This window comes from Hippopotamus amphibius, chromosome 17 (genome assembly GCF_030028045.1).
Source record: "Hippopotamus amphibius kiboko isolate mHipAmp2 chromosome 17, mHipAmp2.hap2, whole genome shotgun sequence".
Lineage (NCBI taxonomy): Eukaryota > Metazoa > Chordata > Mammalia > Artiodactyla > Hippopotamidae > Hippopotamus > Hippopotamus amphibius.
In genome coordinates this window covers 16,601,210-16,615,434 of record NC_080202.1, presented here as the reverse complement: position 1 = coordinate 16,615,434, position 14,225 = coordinate 16,601,210, and the positions used below count along the sequence as shown (strand labels likewise).

The following is a 14,225-nucleotide window of genomic DNA, read 5'->3' as shown; positions in this document are numbered from 1 at the left end:
GTGACCTTGAAAAGGGACTCAACCTCTCTGAGCTCCCTTCTCCCTGGCTCCCCAGGCCGGGTTCTGGGTGAAGCACTTGATGTACATTAGGACTCATGACTCCGCGTGGTGGCCTTGTGAGGTAGGTACAGTCATTACTCCACTGGACAGACAGGGAAACCGAGGCTGAAGGAAGTTACCCAGGAGTAACTCGTGTGGAGCTGGGGTGTGACCCAGCTCTGCTTTCTCCACCGATTTCAGGCTCACGATAACCCTCACAACTGCTGGCTTGCTCCTCCCGCCTTTCCTCATAAGATGGAGGCAAAGTAGGCAAGGGCCGCTCAAAACAGACCACAGGTTCACAACGGCCTGAACACGTCGGCATCCACGGCAGCTTCTCTGGCGTTCCTCTGTGTTTAGCCACTCTGGGACATGATAAGCTCTGTGAAGGCAAGGACCAGGGTTTCTGCCCCTCTGGGCTAGGAGGGATGGTGTCCGGAAGAGCAGCTGCTGGGCAGACCACTGGGCACAATGCAACTGGGAGGGCTTGGGGCCTGGGGGAACAAGCGGGGACAGGACAAGCCCAGAAAGAACTAAGACCCAATGTGGAGGGAGCCAGAGAGACGTGTGAGCACTGCTGGAGCACAGAGGACGACTTCCTCAGAGGGATGTTTACGGGCCCCACCGCATACCATGTCCTGCGTCGGGCTCTTTGATTTCATCTTATCTAATCCTAATGAAGGAGGAAACTGGACTTGAAACCAACATCCTTGAAAAGCCGCTGAGCTGAGATTCACATCCAGATCTGTCTGGTTCTAAAACCCATGCCCTGTCCTCTGTACAGGCGGCCATATGAATGGATGCCGGCTCTGGGTCTCAAAGAATGACGTCCAGAGTTCATGCAGCACTTTCAGAGCAAGTGAGAGAACACATTCTCCACAAATCTCACATCATAACCAGCTGGAAAAGCAAACATAAAGGACACTGGAGACACACACATGGCAAGAAGGTCTGTCTGAGCAAATGTCAGCTTCTCCTACTGCTGCATTCCTGCTCCCAACCAACGAGGCCAGTGGATACTCCAAAGCGGCTGTTGCTGATCAGGGCCGGGAGAAGCGCGGGCTCTCAATGTCAGTGCCTCCAAGGCAGCTGCATTCACTACACCCTGCAGTCTCAGTTTTGTTTTTTATACTGTAAGACAGAGAGATCATTAGGAATGGGTGAGGGAAGCCAGCGGGAGAGGGAGGACCTGGGAAGTCCTGAGAACATAGTACTGGGCCTCAGCTGCCTCCTGCAGGGGCTTCTTAGAGGCAGTGGAACCCCGTCAGCAGGCATCAGATGGTCAAACCCCAAGCTGGTGCCAATGGAAAGGGTAGCTGATGGGGTTGGGGAGAGAGGATAAGAAAGACACTAGGAACATGGGGACTGAAAACTGTGGTGTATCCATCCAGCCTCTCTTCAAGCTGAGTCTTGTTCAGAGGGGAAAAAAGAAATCTCAGGTTATAGAAGACAACATTCAGAAACCATCTAGTCCGATCACTGAGTTTAAAAAATGAATCCTAGACCCCGCATCTGGAGGATCTGATTCAGAAGGACAAGGAGGTGGGTGTGCTCCAGCTCTCAAGGCTGATCTAATACCAAAGTGTAGGGACCAGCAAGCCTGTCTATATTCCTGACTCCCTTCCTGCCTCCACCAAAACATACACGTGAATGTTTCCTCAGTAACCCTGCCTCACCCAGCTTTCCTCTCTGAGCTGCCGCAAGGCTGCTGCCAGCTTTGGCACTACTTCTGCCAGGAAGGCTGTTCTCTCCCTTCCTCCTGTGGCCCCATCTCAGCTTACTCAGCACTGTTAGGCAGAGGTTTGCCTTTAGGGAGTGAGGATGTGCACCCCCTTGCAGAAAACACAACGAGAAGGGCATCTGCCATTATCTTTGGGCTTCTGGAGGAGGGGAGCGGCTGGTGGAGGGACGGGGGCCTCCACAGCACTGATCCGTCTCAACTGTGGGGCAGGGGCGACCCCTGGTGGTCATGGAGATTAAAGCCCTCAACCCCTAACTCGCAGGTGGAAGCGGGAGCCAAGCGCTTACTTTGCTCAGGATCCAGTCAGCATCTTCAATAGCTCTTTTAATAATCTGCTGGATCCTCTCAGGGTCGTCTTCATCCGAATGAACCCGGAAACTCTGGAGGTTTAAGCATAAGAAAAGATGACTAGGCACAAACCACAGGAGCAGCAGCTTCAGAGCAGCAGTGGTGGGCCAGGCGCGCTGCGGGCACCGACCCCCAGCATCGCTCTTACCCCGCCACAGACAGTTACGACAATCCCACCCTGAGAGGAGGAAACAGGCTCAGAAACTCTAACTTGCCACTAAGCAATGGCACCAGCATTTGAATCCTGGACTATCTGACTACACAGCCTGTACTCCTACCAGCAGGGCAGCCGTGAAAAGGAAGCCTGGCCCGAAGTTACCCCCAAATCACGCTGGGCCCAAAGGTTATCAGGCAGCAGAAGCCTAAGGGAAACTTCCATCTTTCTGCTTTGTTTGCTCTTCCCAGGAAGCTGCTGTCACCAGGTTGAGCTCTCAGCATGGCTTCACCCCAGGGAAGAACAGAGTTTCTCCGGACCCATGCTGGAAAGCCATGAAGGGAAGGGAGGGGCCGTGGAGAGGGTGGCTTCGGAAAATCCAGCCAGGCCCAACGCAGAGCAACGCAGGGCTGCTGTTTGCTTTTACCAGATGTTCACCTTTGAAAAGCAATGTGAGATTCAGGTTCACTGGTGTGGCACTCAAGGCCCTTCTAAAGAACTGGTTACTTCCTCTGACCTGTCACTCTCGACCCCACACGTCCTCCTGCTTACCTTTAGGAGCACCTCAAATGCTCACCTCCAGGAAGTCCTCCCTGACTCCCTCAGACAGCTAACTGCTCCTTCTCCATGTTTCCACAGCCCTCTGTTGCTACCTCTATTTTTAACTTTCCATACTATATTTGTATACATTTTAGTTTTTAACTTTTTATTTGTAGATAATTTCTAATCTACAGAAAAGCTGCAAGAATAATACAAAAGAATTCCCTACCAGAATCACCAATTGTTAACATTTTGCCACATTTGCTTTTTCATTCTCTATATGGGTTTGTATAAAAATTTTTGGAAGCATTTAAAAGTTGCAGGTATTATGCCCTTAACCCCTGAATACTTCAGGAGTATAAACAAGGGCATTCTCTTACATCAAATTCAAAAATTTAACACTGATATAATAGTATTATCTAATCTATAGTCCATATTCCAACTTCATGAATTTCCCCAATAATGTCCTTTACAATCATCATTTTTTCTGGTCCAAGATTCAACCTGGGATCACTCCTTACAGTTAGTTGTCACAGCTCTTTAGTCCCCTTTAAACCAGAGCAGTCGCCTGCCTTTGTGTTTCCTGACGCTGACATACTTGATGAGCAGCGGCTGGCTGTGTGGTAGGCGGTCGCTCAGTTTGGGTTTACCTGATGTTTTCTCATTATTAAATCCAGGTTGTGCATTATTGGCTGGAATGCCTGTCAAAATGATGTTATGTCTCACACTCTATTTTAATTATCCATTTAGCTCTTACTCAAGCCCTGGCACAGAGCTGGATGATGCATCCTGTTTCCTGAACAGAAACCAGAGAGAGGAGCTGGACTGGCCAGCACTGCTTTCTGGTGGCTCTTACCAAACTGCTACCCCCACCCCCTGAAAGACCATCCCTGCCCACTGCCACGGCCCCCAACCCTGTGACAGGCCCCCTATTACAGGAAGCCCCCCACCTTGAGCCCAGTGTACCCTGCTCCCACCTGCCTGACAGCATGCTTGTAATGCTCCTGGATGCCCTTGGTTGGCAGCTGCCGGCAACAGCGCAGCAGGTATCGGTAGAGCTGCAGCGGCCTCTGGACCAGCTCTCCCCCCGGAAGTGGGGCCATCCTCAAGACCTCTCTCCCTGGAAAACACAGAGCATCACTACTAGGTATCAAGCCAATACTCAGCCCTGGCGCCCAGTTTCCAGTGCTCTGGGAAGCAGATGTATTTGATACAGTGTGGAGGCCAGGTCCGCATGGAACCGAGACCCTGGGCGTCCAGCCTTGCAGAAGTCTCAGCCCAGCACAGGCCTGCAAGGACAAAGGTGAGAGGCACAGCTCATCCTGTCGTCTTCTTTCAGGAGATGAACTTCAGGTGGTGGATGAGGAAGTGTCATGCCAGGAGGAATAAGGGAGACAGTAGGAAGACCGTGCATCACAATCACTGAGAAACCAGGTGACTTCAGGCAACAGAGGGGAGAACGCCCAGATGTCTGAGACTCACTACTCAAAGTGTGGTCCTGGACCAGTAACACTGACATCACCCAAAAGCTAATTAGAAACACAACCTCATCCCAGACCTACTAGACCTGCAATTTAGCAAGATGCTCCATAGGACCCTGCCTGGACCTTGACCGCAGCATCTTGCCTGCTGTCCCTGCCTGAAGCCTGTCACTCCCCAGTCACCTCCACAGTGATGCCAGAATGAGCTCTGGAACCAGTTTGCTGGGCTCACCCCACAGTCAGACACAAGGAGCTTCTCCCAGACTCTCCAAGCTGGAAAGCAGATCACCTCTTGTGCCTTTGCACACACAGCCCCCTTAACATGGAGCTCCCTTCCCTGTCTCCTCCATGTGAGGAAACTGTGTTCAACCTTTCAGGGCCAGGTCAGTGTCACTTCCTCTGGGAAGCCCTTCGTGACTGTCCCTCCCTGGGGGGCTGCAGTGCCCTGTTCCTGGGGCTGTTAAAGCGCTTCCCACACTGCTGGGAATTCACCTGCTGCCAGGCCCGCGGAGCCTGGCCCAGGCCCCAACGCTTCGTGCCCTGTTTGTTGAACTGGACTGAATGGAATCTGTTATCTCCTCTGCACAGATTTCCCTTCTCAGAGAGAAGCTCACTGTTTTCCAAATGGAGGAGCTAAAAGACTAAGATTAAGTGATTGGCCTTAGTTTTAAAGTAACATAAAAAGAGGAGAGACAACTTCCACCTCCTCGAAAAAAAGAACCAGAACACTAAATCTAAATACTAACCTATACTAGGCTAGGAAAGGAAACTTACTACGGAGCTAGTTTCAGAGGCTCCGTCATTCCATTTCCAGCATATTGTCATCCTGGCAACAATCAATGTCTGTCTCCACAGCTAAATCTGCCCACTGCTCCCGGTACTGTGGCCTTCCACTCTGACACTGGGGTGGGCAGGCGGCTGCTGGCCCCCATCCTCCCAACCTGGTAACATCCTGGAATATGCGACTGGGGGTCCATCCCTGTCAGGTCTTAGTCCACAAGGTCTGGGTGGGGGCGCCACTCCAGGCCTGGCCAATCAGAGTCCTTCATCCACATGGTCGCAGGGATTGGTTCACAGATGGGCACACGACAAGCTGGTCCAATCAGAGCAAATCGCAACACCTCTGCAGAAGGGAGTGGAAAGGCTCCACTCTTTCCTGTTAGACTTGATACTGACAGGACTTCACCCTCCGGGAAGCCATCTCGCCTCCTCTTGAAGCCTGAGACTGAAGCCACATAGCAGAAGGTGGAGCTGAGACCCTGAGTGAAACCAAGTCTAAAGAAGTCACCTGAGCCCAAAAACCATGCACCTGAAGGCAGTCCCAGATTTGCCTAGTCCCAAAAAACCCTAGATTTGGGTTTGTTGCTTTGTCACTCGCAACCAAAAGAGTCCTAATTGATGGACAGATCCAGCCCTCCCGAATTCTCCTTCCCCAGTGAGCTCCGATGGTTCCAGCCGTAAGGAAGAGTGCAAACAGGGCAGGGCTCTTCAAGGTCTTCTTGCCACGAATATCAACCTGACAGTCCGACCAGCCATACTTCAGCACAACAACCAGAGGGGACGAAAAATAGGGATAAAGACCTTCAAGGGCCACCACAGAGGACATACCACCGAAGTCCCCAACCTGATGGGCAGACTCCACTGGCAGGCTTCCCCAAACTATATAAAGTGCTAATCAAATATTGTAAAATGCTAGTCGTGTAACAGATGGTTACCATCTGCAGTCTTTAAAATTAACACTTGGAAAGAACACAACTTTGTTACATTACTTAAAAACCCAAGCAATACTTAGAAACCAACCCAACAAGTATGGGTGGGAGACTATTTTCGGCTCAATTATAATACTTAGTCATTCTCAGTAATAACTAGCAGAGCATGCCTGTGTGGACCCACTCAGAAGAGTTAAACTAAAAATGCTTTAATTTAATTTAAAGCCTGGGTTTGCTATTATTTAAGACTCAGTGAACCTCACAGCATCACTGCTAAATCTGCAGTCAAACCCTGTGGCCCTGGGAACACCTGCTTTGCGTATCCTGCTCTTTGGATTTGACCTCAGCCTCTCCACCTGGGCTCCCTGCCTCTATAAAGACACCTCTGTCTTTTCAGGAAACCAAACCAAAGCCAACACAGAGACAACCTGCCTTCTCCTCAATCCCCATGCCACCGGTCTCTAAGTCCTATCAAATTCTACCTCCGGATGCCCCCTCAAATCTGTCCCCTCCTAGTTCCACTGCACACTCTTATCACAGCTCAGGCAGACACCTACAAGAGTTCCCAGCAATCTATTGTCTGCCAATATATTCTCCACTCAACAGCCAAAGTGAATCTTTCCAAAACATAAATCTCAGCATGTCATGTTCCTGCCTAGAACCCCTGATGTCCATCCCATCCCCATCACTCATGACAACGTTCCCCAAACTGTGGGACGAAGATGAAAATATTTTAAGTGGCGTATGAACCAACATCTTTTTATGGTCATGCTTTTACACTTATTTTCATGTGTAATGAGGAAAAAATTCCATAATCTCATAGGTATTATGGCTTAAAGGTTTAAAAAATGAATCGGCAGAAAAGTGGTTTTTAAAAATGTATCAAGCAAGTAAGAATGCAGCTGAAATCTGGATATGCCAAGGATCGTGACGGTGGTACTGAACTTTGGAAAAGCACTGTCTACAGAATAAAATCCATACTGCTTTCAAGGGCCTCCAAGACCCCTTCCTGACCCGGCCCTTGCCCACCACCCCTCCTCACGTCGCCCTCCACGCGCTAGAGTCCAGGCAAACCGCGTGCTGGTGGCACATTCCACGACAGCCTGCGTCACGTCTGCCTGCTGGTCTCAGCACCGTGACAGGATGCCTGGCATGGAACAGAGACGTGAAGGTTTTCCAGAGAGGCAGAATCAATAGGACATACATACAGAGAGAGAGACTGATTTATAAGAGACTGGCTCAAGGACTATGGAGGCTGGAAAATCTAAAATCTGCAGAGCTGCTATTCCCGTTTGAGTCTAAAGGCCAGAAGCTGCTGCAGAACCAGGAAGGGCCAATGTCCTGGTATGAAGTCTGCGTCAGGCAGGAGAATACTCTCTCAGCAGGGAAAAGTCAGTCTATTCAGACTTTCAAGTGCTTGGACGAGACCCACCCATGGGAGGCAGAGTACTCTGCTTTACTCAGCCTCTTGATTTAAATGTAAATCTTATCCAAAAATACCTTCACAGATACACCCAAAATAATGTTTGGCCAAACATCTGGGCACCCCATGACCCAATCAAGTTGACCCATAAACTTAACCGTCACAGATGTTCAATATCCATGTGTTGAATGAATCCTCCTATTTCTGCCTACAATACCCCTATCTGCTTCCTGCAGATCACCTGACCCTTCAATATGCACTCTGAGGTCTGGCACCTCCTAGAAGCCACCATGCCCAGTGAGAGGCCTGTGGGTACCTCAGACAGCCCTCATCACCATGCGTTACTCTAGGCTTCATCATCTGGATTACTGGAAGGGTATTTACCTGCCCTCAGCCCCGTTCCCGCCATCCTCCTCATGGCAGTCACAATACTTTATCTAACTCCCAACTTAAAATCTTCCCACAGCTGGATGTGACACGATACTGTGAATTATTATTAATTTTCTTAGATATAATAACAATGTCATGGTTATGTGGAAGAATGTCCTTATTCTTAGGAGATGCAAGTGGATGTATTTAGAGGTGATGTGTCATCACATCTGCAACCTCCTTTCAAATGGTTCAGCAAAAGACAACACAGGAAGAGAAAAGACAGAGTAAGAAAGAAAACAAAAGTGGCAAAATGTTAAGACTGTGTCTAGATGGCAGGTGTAAGGGTAGACATTGTGCTGTTATTTCAACTTCTATATACTTTGAAAATGCTCACAACAAAAAGTTGTTTTAGAAAAACCCTTCCACAGCTAGTGAATAAAGTCTTAAACTCTTCAGGCGGATGCCACTTCCTAAAGCATCCTTACCTGCCTGGATTCATCCCTCCTCACTCCTCCACCTGCCAGGCACGTGGACAAACCACCTACAGCTCCTTTAATGATGACAGCAATCAGCTTCACCACCATCGTGTAGTTACTGCTGCAGCTGCCTTGCTGAGTACTTACCACATAATGGGTACTATTCTAAACAATGCACAAGAATTAACTAATTTTAATCTTCTCAGTAACTCTACAAGAGCGTACCATTATGTTCTTCTTTTACAGATAGAGAAACGGAGGCAAAAAGAAGGGAGGAAATTTGTCCAAGGTCACACAGCAGTGAGAGCAGAGGCCAGGGCTTCCACATGGGAAGTCTGGCTCTAGAGCCCCTGGTGGGTGCTGCCTGGGTCACTAGCCTCGGCCCCTAAAGGGACTTCTATTCACCTGCAGTAAATGTGTGTGGTTCTTCCTAACAGCCTTCCTCGCCCCCAAGCTTCTTTTTAAGGGGTGACTCCTTCCCGTTGAGTCTGGCCTGCTGAGACTGCCACCAGTGGCCCCATCTCTCCTGGTGACAAGGAGAGCATTAGACCCAAGCTAGGCCACTTGAGTATCTGCCACCTCTGGAAATGGGTTTTTGAATAGGGTTACAGAGAGCGGGAAAATGAGTTCATTTTCCAGAGGTGTGTCCTGATCAGCCTCTTCCTGCTCTGAACTGTCCTTGAAGGTCCTGTGGCCCGGCCTTCCAGAAATGTCTGGATTGCTGCCCAGTTCTCCAGGCTCCTCCCCTGATTCTGCGAGCTCCTAACACTCTTTCAATAATTTCTTTTTGGTTAATTCCTCCTACCCCTCTTACCCCCACAGAGAACTAGACTCTCTTCCTTATCTGTTTGCCCGCAGCCTGTTGTACCTGCAGGAAGCTCCCTGTGTTTGCCTGTCCATTTCCCCCAAGAGCCAAACTCCCACGAGGGCAAGAGGGCAAGGACCATGTCAGATCCTTCACCTCAATGCCTAGCACAGTCCTGAGCACGCAGTGGACTCCTCCATCAATGCTTGCCACCTGAATAACCTAGAAATCCAACCAATCCCCAAGCTTGAGAAAACAACAGATCAGCCTTCCCCCTGCCTTCAGGCCCTGGAGGTCCAAATGTAGCTGAGATGGCCCTGTGCTCCTGCCCACTATAAAGTGAAGACCGCTGCCCTCTGCAGGGTCTTCTGTGCTTAAGTACTCCTGCAGCCTTGAATGAATTAGAAATTTATAAAAACACCCAAAGTATCAGGCTCTTGGGAAAAGGTGTTAACTTGAATGAACAGAAACAACACAAAGTAGACCACATTTCAAAACCAGGATGCCAAAGCACTGAAAGCGACCTTCTCCCACCCGGTGTCAAAGAATCTCTTCTCGTTGGTGGGGAGTCATCCAGCTCTTCTCCCTCAACGCGCTCCCTCTTGGCAGGGCGCTGAAAGTCCTTTTGCTTCTGAGCTAAGATCTGCTCTGTAAAATTATACTCACTGGTCTGAGCTCTGCCCTTTGGCGCTAAAGTCTCCCTAATCTACTGCCAAGTTCAGTCTGCCATTATTCAAAGTCAATCATCCCAGCCCCCAAAGTCATACCTTTTCCAAGATAAGCATTCTGAAGGTGCCGCGACCCCCAATGTGTCTCTATCTCACCCACACTCTTCTCTCTGGACACGCACACACCCCCTCATGATCCACCTCACTCTTAAAAGTACTGTCCAGAGGGAAAAACCACAGTTTGCTTGTGTTCTGACAGGCATTGTGAGCACTGGCACTCACAGAACAATGCTACCTCCTTTACCTGGGAATCCAAGGAATGCAGCCCTCACGTGGCCCTCGCATTCTGCTCAAAGGAGCTTTTTTCCCATGAACTATTCTTAAGTCTGTTTCCCCTTCTTGTATTTTATTAGTTCAGTCCAGAGTCACAATCTGTCACAATCTCTGGGGTACCTGATCCTGTCTGTTACCCAACTCAATTCAGCACAACGAAAGCACAGAAACAACCACAAATGAAGTACAAATGGGGTACAAAGAGAGAGCAACTCCAGCCAGCTGTGTCAGTCACCCACGCAAGGCCATTCAGAGCACCTGGTCCATGTGTGACTCTGGACTCAGCCCTAGGACCATACAGATGAGCGGCCCGATGTGTTACCTGCCTCTCCTACCCCGAGCCTCTGCAGAGCTCCTGGCTTATCTTACCACCTACCATTCAGGGAGTGATTAGAATGTGTCAGGGAGGCATTGAGAGCTTTACATGTGTTATCTCAAGTATCCTCACAACAATCTTACGCAGTAGCTATCATTAACCCCTTTTTATAGATGATGAAACTGAAACTCTGAGAGGTTAAGTAACTTGTCAGAGGCCACACAGCTAGCACATGGTCAGGTGAGGAATCAAACCTAGGCCTATTTTATTCCAAAGCCCATACCCCTACCTGCTTCTAACACCACCCATGTCCCTATCTGAGCCACTCACAAATGTTGCCCAGATCAGTGCTAAGGACCCCAACTGAGAGATCTCCCCAGGGCTCATTCAGAACCAGGTCCAAGCATGCATGAAAGCACTTGACTATACTATGTTCAGTTCTTGCTTTTCAACCTTCTCCATAAACCCTTGTTCCATGCTTTCAGATACCCAAGGACCTCATCTATGGCTTCCCCCTGCATACAGATGAAAAAACAAGTCCCAAGACTAATGTCAAGTACACAAACAAAGAAAAGAGGCAACTAGAGAAATACCAAAAAAAAAAAAAAAAAAAAAAGCTATTAGGAAACCAAAGGAGACTGTGAAAGAATAAGGAAAAGAGTGAAAATAAAGCCACAAAGGGAATTTCCTGGGAGCCAAATGGTATTATCATCACAGATGCTGAGAAACAGCTCTTCGGCCCCATTTAATCCCACTGTCTCTTTTCGTAACCTGTGCCCTGACATAGGACACCTAAAAATAAATGGAAAAACAGTCATACATTAAAAAAGAAAGAATGGAACTACAAAAAATAACCAGAAATTATGCCTCAGTGAGCACTGATACAAGCTAAATTAAGCCTGCACAGGCCATTGTTTAACATGCAATTGTTCTTTGGGCTGGGGAAAGTCGCAATACAGGAACAAATTGGGCCTGCTCCCCCCAGCTCTGGGGCTCCAGCTTGAACGCACGTTCTCCTAAGCTAGTAACAGGGAACAAGCCTTACTCCACCAGTCTCTCTCCCACGTGGTCAAGGCTCTCAAGATCCAGCCACAGCCCCAACCCTGAGTCTTCAAGCCTCCATGGACACTACCTTGGTTCCCAGCTTTGTAACAATGCCTCCAAAACAGCCTCTCTCCTTCCAGTTCAACCCCCACAGTGCCACCCAAGGACACTTCCTAAAAAATACACCCTTCTCCACAACCTCTGTGGAATGTTCTTTATCCAAGGCCCTCTGAAGTCTGGTTCCAATTTCTCTCATTAAATTCACCTTCTCTGGCCTTCGGCTTCCTCCTCTGTAAACTGGACAACACAACATGTACCTCATGGGGGGTCTGCAGAGATCACGCAAGCTAACATCAGTACAGTGGCTAGCCCAGGGGCTGGCACATGGTAGGTGCTTGGACGTCTTACCCTTTCGTACTCTACCTGGCTACCCGTGTTCCCTGCTGTTTGTTAGCTTCTGGAGGACAGAGACTATATTGTATCAGTCACCCCTCCATAGTCAACAAAGCCCAGAACATAACAGAAGCTCAATAAGTGTGTGCTGGTGACTTCCCACTTACCAGAGAGAAACTAAAGCCAGGAGGAAGGGGACTGTCCTGAATTCACAAAGCCAGCAGGTGGCAGAGCCAGGTCTCAAACTCAGGTCCTTGGGCTCTGAATCCTCAGCTCTTTCTACCACACCTGCTGTCTGAAAGGATGCTGAACATCATATCTGTCAGCCCAAACCACCCTGGGCCTTCACCAGTTTGAAGTGAACCTGATGAGTTATTCCAGCCAAAGCAAACCAGAAGCATCATCCAAAAGGCAAAAACACTGGTCACAGGGCAGAGCAACCAGCAACCTGAACTGCATCTAGTGATATCAGACTGCTCTGTGCCAATGGCTTTGCCCACACAGGCCACAACACACTCTATTCGAGGGCCAAAGACACGAACTGATGTACTGTACAGCTACCAGGAGTCAGATACTGGGCTGGGTACTTCCAAGGGGTTATTTAATCTCCAACCCTGCTACTTCCACTTTACAAATGAAGAAAACTGAGGCTCAAGGTCACACAGAAGAACCAGGTAAGTGCCACAGCTGGGCTTCTCCCTCCCTAACTCAAGCTCTTTCTGTACACACATAGGGCTTGTCTCTGAGGACCCTTGAGCTGAAGCCTCCTGGTTTACCCTTTTCCTCTCAAGCTCCCCCTCCCTCTGGCCTCCTTGCTCGTTCTCACATACCCACCCACATGGCTCACGTGCCCAGTGTATCGGAGTTTCACTTAAGAGAACTTCTCTGACCACACTATAGTCCCTTCTACTTTTCTTCACCGCATTTTTCACCACGATATATATTTAATTATTTCTGTTAGTATTCATTCCCCTACTGGAACGTAAGCTCCACCAGAGCAGGAAGTTAATTTTGTTTGTGGCTGTATCCCTAGCACAGTACAGTGTCTGACACACAGAAGGCACATGTGTGTCTTGAAACAGTCATTGAGCACCAACAAGGTGCTAGCTGCCGGAGTTACAGAAACAATCGAGGCAACCCCTGACCCCATGGAACTTAGACGATAACAGAGGATAACAAAAACCAAGTATTCAATTACGACTAACTACTACAAAGTGGAATTCAGGTCCCTGAGAGATTGGCTCATGGGGCCACTCCCCCAGTCAAGGGTCAGAGAAAGTTTCTTGAGAAAGGGACATTAAACGTGAGGTCTGAGGGACGAGTAGAACGTGGCTGGGTGGAGGTGGAAGCAGGGAGAGCTGCCTGCGTCCTGTGACTAAAGGACACTGAATTGTGCACCTTAAGTGGGTGAACTGTATGCTGTGTAAAATCAAACAAAAGGCAAGATCCGTCCTAAGGGCTCGGGGGTTTAGGCCACGGAGTGACCTGATTTGTTCGGCATAAGCGTACATCAAAACGTGAAGGTGATTCGAGGTAAGAGCGCTCACGGGGTGCTGCGGGCACACGCGCCGAGCAAGGGCCACGACTGCTTTGGAAAATGGGCCACGTGCCCGTCAGGGGCATTCCACCAACGGGCCCGGCGCCCCGCAGACCCCTGGGCTCCGCGGGGCGCCCCCACCCCCACCCCCACCCCCCCGGCCTCCCAGGCCTCCTCCGCCCCGAGCCGCCCCCGCGAGGCCTGCGGCGCCTCCGGGGGACACGGCTCTCCCGAGGCCAGAGGGTGCGGAGGAAAGGCGAGCGGCACTCGGTCTTCCACAGGCCGCGCCAGGCCCACGATGCCCGAGACCTCACATCCCCAGCTGGTCCGGGACACCCCGGGTGGCTCCCGCCCCCGCGCGCCCGCCCTCCCTCCCTCCCTCTACCGGCGCCGCGCCGCTCACCCGCCTCCACTTGGCAACGTCAGCCCCAGACGCGGCGGCCACCAGTGCGCCTGCGCCCCCGCTCCGCCGAAGCACCGCCCCCGCCGGGCGACTTGCGCCGAGCGCCCTCTGTCGGCCGAGCGGGGGACTTGGCGTGTGTTAATGAGAGAACCCTACTAGGTGCCCTTACCCTGATCCGAGCCCACCCGGTTGGAAAAGAAAGCTGTCCCCGCTAGCAGCCTTCTTTACCTTAAACACCCACTCTTCCTTTTGGCTTTTGCTGCCTCGGAGGTAAGCCCTGAAGACAGGCTCTCCCCGTTTTCCTGAATATGGATTGCTGCTAAAATATGAGGGGTGTTCAAGATCTGTGAAAAAGCTTGCAGGAGGACTTTTCCTAAACCACTCGTGTTGATGACAGGAATTATATTTGGATGGGAATCTGCGTTTTGAGTCATTTCATCAAA

At 50.1% G+C, this 14,225-nt stretch overlaps 1 protein-coding gene across 1 annotated transcript; it reads right to left on the bottom strand.

The window, feature by feature from the left end:
* Nucleotides 1–539: 539 nt before the first annotated feature.
* On the bottom strand, nucleotides 540–13,791 carry LYRM9 (LYR motif containing 9). Its single transcript, XM_057716176.1, has 4 exons — nucleotides 13,783–13,791; nucleotides 3,800–3,942; nucleotides 2,068–2,160; nucleotides 540–1,170 (listed from the first exon to the last, which is right to left on the bottom strand). Exons 2-4 carry the CDS (start codon nucleotides 3,923–3,925, stop codon nucleotides 1,153–1,155), a joined length of 237 nt encoding a protein of 78 aa, XP_057572159.1. The 5' UTR covers nucleotides 3,926–3,942; nucleotides 13,783–13,791; the 3' UTR covers nucleotides 540–1,152.
* Nucleotides 13,792–14,225: the final 434 nt, after the last annotated feature.